Source organism: Anabrus simplex, chromosome 1 (assembly GCF_040414725.1).
Source record: "Anabrus simplex isolate iqAnaSimp1 chromosome 1, ASM4041472v1, whole genome shotgun sequence".
Taxonomy (NCBI): domain Eukaryota; kingdom Metazoa; phylum Arthropoda; class Insecta; order Orthoptera; family Tettigoniidae; genus Anabrus; species Anabrus simplex.
In genome coordinates, this window is record NC_090265.1 from 707,987,236 (window position 1) to 707,994,891 (window position 7,656).

At 39.0% G+C, this 7,656-nt stretch overlaps 1 protein-coding gene across 1 annotated transcript in view; it reads left to right on the forward strand.

The window, feature by feature from the left end:
- The window catches only part of LOC136872291 (FAST kinase domain-containing protein 5, mitochondrial), a 40,219-nt gene extending 34,668 nt beyond the window's left edge, over positions 1 to 5,551 (forward strand). The window contains exon 5 of the mRNA XM_067146114.2: positions 4,312 to 5,551. Within this exon, the coding sequence (XP_067002215.2) occupies positions 4,312 to 4,398 (87 nt within the window). The 3' untranslated portion in view covers positions 4,399 to 5,551. The remainder of the gene's footprint in view (positions 1 to 4,311) is intronic.
- The last annotated feature ends 2,105 nt before the right edge of the window (positions 5,552 to 7,656 follow it).

A 7,656-nucleotide genomic window follows, 5' to 3' on the forward strand; every position in this document is an offset into this window, starting at 1 on the left:
GAAATGTTCTTCTCCTGCATTCACACATTTCTGGCATTGTCTCAGAAAACTCCAATTCACATGCATAAGTTCCGTCTTCTGTAATCGGGTCTATTTCTCTCCGGATATGTTCTTTCAGTTCATCCAACTTGTGAGGGTTTCTTGCATAAATTTAAGCTCTCCCATAAATAAACGTCACAAATAGTTAAATCTGGGGACCGTGATGGCCATAAGTCCATACTGATAACACGATTTCAATTTTTACATTTTCTTAGCCCGCCATGCTGAGCTCTTTGAAACCCTGGCTTCTTGTCCAATTCGTCTTAGGGATTTTTTAGGTGTATAATCTAATCTTTCCGAGATTTCATTAAATTTTTCCTCGTTAAGTACACTTTTTTTAACACTTCGCTTCTTATAGAGTAAGGAACCAGTTCCTCTCAATTTGCTTATGAGTTCCTGCACAGTCTGTCTATGTAGAGGATGTACACCTGGAAATTGTGTTACAAAATCGCCTAACAACTTCCCTGAAAGACTCCATTTTTGCATAATTATCGTACATAAGTACCCTTTCCTCTACAGTTTACACGTGTGGAGGCATTATGAGAATTATACCCCGAAGTAGCATTTCACAACTCGAGAACAGTCGGAGCGACATATCAACAGTTAATTACAACTTCTAAACATGGCAATAGAGTAAATTAATGTATTATTTGGGTCCACCTTTTCAATACAAAATGTAAATAGTTTAAATTACATAAATGATTAGGGATTAGTTTCGACCTAGTACTAGGTCATCGTCAGCCTAAAGCAAAATTAAAACACAAAATATCGAAGAAATTAAACAATGTAAAGACGTACAGTTTCGTAAAAGTACATACCATGTGAGATATTGTGCAGCACTATGTTAAAAAATAACTCTCTGAAAGAGATTCATAATAAGTCCAGTGCATATTAAAAAGATGTTACAGAAAGGAATCCTTGAGTTGCTGGAATATGCTGGCTGTATCCAATTGAAGAACCACTGAGGCGAAGTTACGTCGTTCATTTATGAATAAAGTCCAGTGCGCCGTATAGCATTAAAAAGTCCCGTGCGCACTAAAAAGATGTTAAAGAAATAATTCTTGAGTTGCTGGATAAGGAGATTAGAATATGCTGGCTCCTTTAAGATATTGGTATCCAATTGAAGAACCACTGAGCCGAAGTCACGTTGTTTATTTACGATTAAAGACCAGTGCGCCGTGTAGCATTAAAAAGTTGTTAGGGATGGAAATTTTTCAGTTGTTGGTCAAGGAATTCAACATATGCTGGCTTCTTAAATTTGCTGCTGTATATTCAAAGAACAACTGAGATGAAGTTACGTCATTTTTAAGATATTCATAGACGTAAAAACACATGGATGCTGGAAAGGCTCTTCAGTTTTTTGGAACTTGAAGGAAGGTAATTGTTGCGCGTGGAGGCTTAGGAATCCAGAGATGCGCTATATTATGTTAAAAAATAGAGATCCATAAAAAGGTCCCGTGCGCTGTATAAAAGTAGCAAGTTGTAAAAGTAATACTTAAGTTGTTGGTCATGGAAATCGAAAAAGGTTGGTTTTCAAGCGATGCTGCTGTTCATTCAGAGATCAATTGAAATTACAGTAGCGTAACATTGTCTCCTCAAGATGTTTATAAACTTGAAATAAATGTCGATGCGAAGTAAGATGCTAGAAGAAAGCTCTTCTGTTTCTAGAATCTTGAAGGACGATGGATGTTACGCGAGGAGGATTAACATATATGGAGTTAAATAAAGGTGGATAGAAATTCGCAGTTCAATACGGACCATACATTTGACTCTGAAAACATAATTTGAAACCCATGTAGAGAAATAACCTCCTCGCGAAAAATTGACATGTAAATAGCCGTAAGTAGACGCAAGAAGATATGAAATATCCTCTGAAATCAGTGATATACTCTGCCATATCTTGAGGTGTATCACATTCTTACTTAATTTCCGTATATAACATTATAATTAAGATATCGTTTACTTCAGTCTTTATTTTTAACGAGTTAACAACTGCTATCGACCACGTTATTTACGCATTTATTACGAAAACATGTTTTCCTCTTTCATTTCGAATTTTCTTTAGAGAACAGCAGTCAATGGGTATTACTAATAAACTCCAACATCGCCTTTCAATGTCAACGAGAGAGCTCGCAAATGCACAAAGTGAGAAAACTATAGCGTACCGAAGATGATAGATAGCATTTTGTTGCAAAAGTTTTGGTTTTCTTATTCAAACAGCGTCACGTATCCTAACTTAACCGTACTATACGTATGATGAAATCACATTTCAAGCGCCAGTAGGGAAATTATACCTTTCTCGCTATAAATTTTCATAAAACCAGAATATAAACTAACCTCTGAAATCAATTAAGCACTCTGCCATATCTCAAGGTGTATCCCATTCTTAATTGCAGATTTAGCCTCAAAATTAAGCGGTGGTTTAGTCAGCCTTAATTTTAACGAGTTAACAACCGTTATCGGACACGTTATTTACGCATTTATTACGAAAATATGTTCTCTTTAATTTCGAATTTTCTTTACGGAACAACTGTCAACGGATATTACTAATCGACTCCGACATCGCCTTCGAAAGTCGACGAGTGAAATCGCTAGTGCACATAGCGAGGAAACGATGCCGAAGGTAATCGATCGTATGCAATATCATCACTGGGGTGCATAAATATCGGCAATGGAAAAAATCGCACGCGCTTAATCGCTCGTAATAACGGATGCGCCAGTGATAGGCTTCACGCTGTAACCGAAGGACGATACACAGTTTAATATAGGAATTTTGAAGGGACAGAAAAAGGTCATCGCTATAACGGAGTTCTCGTTATATGCCGTACTCGCTATAGCGGACTTCTACTGTATTTTGTATGTAAATTGATGTTTGGTTTTGTTTACATTCTTCTAGATGGGCAGAGCAAAGCATACAAGTGATGATGAGCATGTAGTAATGTTCTGGATGTTCAAAAGTGGGATGTCCATGAATCAAATAGCCAAAGATTTACACATTTCAAGAAAACGAGTCCAGAACGCCATTGCACTGGCAAAACAAACAAAGCTGCAGGTGGAGAACAGGGGGTGACCTCGTGTAACTACTACTCGCGTAGACAGACTCATCACTAGGGAAGTAAAGAAAGACCCATTTTTGTCAACACCACGACTGAAAGCCATTTTGTTTAGCGACAAAAATGATGTTCAACCATCAACCTCAATGATTCAAAGACGACTGAGATCCGCAAAATTGAATGGGCGCATTGCGAGACAGAAGCCACATGTTTCGAAAGCTACTGTTCGGAAAAGGTTGGCCTTCGCCCGGAGAAATGAACAAAAACCTAATATTTGGTGGAGGAACAGCCTTTGGTCCGATGAATCCAAGTATAATAGGTTTGCCTCAGATGGAAAAGTCTGTGTGCGCCGCCCACCAAACCAGGAATTTAATCCCAAGTACACTTTTAAAACTGTGAAATACGGTGGTGGAAGTGTTACGGTATGGGGATGTTTTTCATGGTACGGCATTGGTCCAATACACCATATCAACGGCATAATGAACACAGAAATGTACAAAGATATCTTGGCAAATGTGATGCTGCCTTATGCTGAAGAGGAAATGCTGCTGAAATGGAAATTTCAGCACGATAACGATCCATAGTATACTGCAAGGATCATAAGGCAGTTTTTTCAAGATCACCATATCGAAGTATTAGAGTGGCCACCTCAATCCCCTGATGCATCACCCATTGAGAACTTACGGGAGATCATAGACAAGAGAATTGACCGCTCAAAAGTTACGTCTTTAGATAAACTTTGGGAAGAAATCCAGAGAGCCTGGTATGCGATCAGCAGCGACGAATGCAGGCGTTTTGTCGACTCTATGGGTAAGAGGTGGAGGGCAATCCTCAAAAATAAGGGTTGCCCCACGAAGTACTAATGCACTCCTATGCAAAAACGACTGTTCCTGTAAATTTCATAAGACTGAGATCAAGTACAAAATATTTGTGTCAATTGGCTCTATTTTTTTGACCCTGTGGTCTGGTATTCTTTTGAATATTATTGATTAGTTTGAGTTGTGTTATCTATATAACTGACTGTGGTACAATGTGACTCTGTTGTAATGGTTCCTGTACAACGTAAAATTTTGTTTCCATCATAGTACAGACATGTCTAGTAATAAATTTGTACTTTATTCCAAACCTTTGCCAGGTGGCTCTATTATTTTGACCACCACTGTATGTTCTTGTTTTCAAGAACATCCTCTTACAGAAACTCATTGTATTGTGTTTTCAGGTCCCTTGGTACGAGTGGGTAAGCTTGGCATCAACTGCAAGGGAACGCTATTTGAGAGACAAAATAGAAGCCGCTTGTGCAAGATAGAGAACACCAGGCCCTACTATTACTTGAATTGAAGTGTGAGGTGCTGAATGTTTCTGAGTGATAGGTACACAACACAGCAATTGCGGCTCAGTGGACTCCAGTAGAGTTTATTGAAAATAACAGCATTCTGTAACTTTTCTGTAGCACCATCCATGGCCGATGAAAACAGAATCATCAGTTGCAGCGCTGTTTGTCTCTGGAGGTTGGATGGAACATTTCTCATCTAGTATCTTGTAACTTTCATTCAGCCCTTCAGATATTTTCATTGAGAAAGTGGATCTTCGTAAAGAATCTCACCCCACCACTTCAAATGTAAGAAGAGGATGGGTTCAAAATTAAATTATCTATAATATTTGGTTTACCCAGGAGACACTTCTTTGAGTGGAAATTGCATATCTCAAAAGCGAGTCTTATGAAGGAGTGCTTCAGTTGAGGTTTTAATGATACAACAGTGACATGGTGTACAAACACTGTACAGGTTGGGATCCGCAAAGGACTTATCAATTCCACAGCAATGATTATACATTCTGTGGCTAAACAGATTATACCGAAATTATTGCTCATCTGCTGTCCACATTTCCCTGGCAACAATGTATTTATTTAGTTTGACATAATATTGTAAATCCAGTGCTATGTTGATTTCTGCAATTATTGTTCTCACAACACAGGAGAAGGTGCTTATTTCCAGTCATACATAGTGAGGCATCAGAATAAGCCGAGTTTCCTTTTCTGTAGCACCATCGCTGATGAAAACAGAATCATCAGTTGCAGCGCTGTTTGTCACTACAAGGTTGGAGGGATGGAGCACTTCTCATCTAATATCGTGTAGCTTACATTCAGCGATATAATGAGGCACCAAATAATAGAACAAAGTTCTGTCATATGGGATCAGTTCTATGTCAATGAAAGGGGACAACAGAGCACCCTAGAACCGTCACCACGAACAAGAATCATAGACAACTTCGCCAACAGATGTTATGTGTCTGGTCATGGGATGTTGGGCCCTTATTTCGTTGAGGATGCTGAACAGTATGCAAAAAACAGGGGACCAGTTAGTCTGCAGAGACCGTATTATTACACCATTAGTGAGGGATCTGCACCGTTTTTGTCGGTAGAATAACACCCAAGGTAAAAGGTGACTAAAAGGGGCCCCAGGTGCGTAGGTTGGCGACTATGGGGTCCTTACCTGAGTCTTGGCACTGCTTCCACTTACTCGTGCCAGGCTCGTTGCTTTCATCTATCCTATCCGACCTCCTTTGGTATTAGGTTGCGAGGCCTAGGAAGTCTTTAATTTTCATGCCTTTCATGACCCTTGTCTTTCTTTGGCCGATACCTTCATTTTTCGAAGTGTCACATCCTTTTCATTTTTCTCTCCGATTAATGTTATATGGAGGATGGTTGCCTAATTGTACTTCCTCTTAAAACAATAATCACCACAACTACCTTGCCGCGCTAGAAACTTACCCTCCAACGACAATGGATGAAGCAAGATGGAGCTACGGCCCACACCGCGGGGGAGCCACATACCCTTCTGCAACGACACTTTGGAGATTGTCTAATTTCTCGTTGAACTCCATTCCCGTACCCTTCCTACTTTCCGGATCTCATGGCTTTGAATCCATACTTTTAAAAGAATTGTTTTTTCAAGGCAGATGACCCAGCTACAGATATTCCTGAATTACTAGAGAAGTGATTCTTGTGTTCTTACAGCTACATATTATGCATTAACATGTTCAGCAACCTTCAGAAACGTGAACAATATGTGGCACGTGATGGTACACATTTTGAACACATATTGCAACAAGCAACTAAATAACATTTCAAGTGTGATTGGTTTTGCTGGATATGGTACAAGGAGGCTTAGTTGCCAGAATCCTCTCCAAAACAGTTGCCTCATTTGTGATCAGAATTGTATGTGTTACTAGCAGTTCCTTACCCAACAGCAGCTAGCATTGGAAAGAAGCTTGCTGCAGACTAGAACTAAAGAGATAGCCATGGTATGGTCGCATGAAAGGAATGGATCCACACAGAACTCCTCGAGCATACTTTCACTGCAGTGTTCCTGGGAAGAGACCAAGAGGAAGACCTTCTGATGTTTGGCAGAAGCAGATTTTCAAGGACGTTGAAATTAGAGATGTAAACTGGCAACACATGTCTGAGCAACATCTGTGGATAGAGAGAGCAAACTGAAGGAGGGTCGTACACAACTGCACCCAGCTTATTGGAACGAAGAAATCATGATGATGACTAGCAGTTCCTGCGGCTCCACCTGGACTGAAGTCAGACGTAATTACCGTATATATGCGAATAATCCCTGCACGTCTTCTTCAAAATTTGGAAGCAAAATGTTGGGATGCAGGTATTGGTACAGTGCTTCTGACATACAGAAGTCTGGAAGTTGGCGTTTTTCCACCCTCTCTGTTGGCAACTCTATTGCAGCATACTGTATACATATCGAGTCATTTGTGTGGTGTCAGTTTTTAAGTACTAACATGTTTTTAGGATGGTTAGTGTGAGTTCTCATTGCAAGTTGTTTACAACTGAAGGAAAGCTTCGCGCTATTGGTAATCATGCAGTGAGAAGAAAGTACAATGTGGACAAAAGTTGTGTTAATGTGATTGGAAAAAAGATAAAGCTTCTCTTGAACAGACAAACGGTAACTACTAGGAATTATGCGGACAACAGGCGGAGTTTCCAGAGATCAAAGACAGGATATGTGAACATGTGACCAAAAAGAGACCGTTTGAATATGTGGTCAAGATTGAAATGTTTCAGTTTGAAAGCTATAGTAAGAGAGTTTTAAGGTTATCTGTGGAAGGCTGATACATGTTTTTGAACTAAATAATTTCAGGAAAACTAACATATCGCAATGTCTCCCAGCCAATTACAAATAAAAGAGTGGGAATTTCCACAGATTTGCTATCTTTAGCACCAGAGAAATTTATTTAATAATCTTGCAAATTGGTAATGCAAAGACTAGACGCTGGTATTTGTAAAAACAAAAAACAAATATTAAAGCGACTTTATTGCGGCGAAGTTACGGCTCCCGGCCCTTTCTTACACTTAACCACTTCATGTATATAAATGATAACAATGTACAATGTAAGAATTTCAACAACTTACATTTTAATATATACTAACAGTATAAAAACTGAAATGATGTAATTTAAACATATTAAACCTTGACAGCCTAAATATTTAACAGAGATTTATTTATTTATTTTAATTTTTTATTTATAGAGGTTTTTCTTCTTTTTG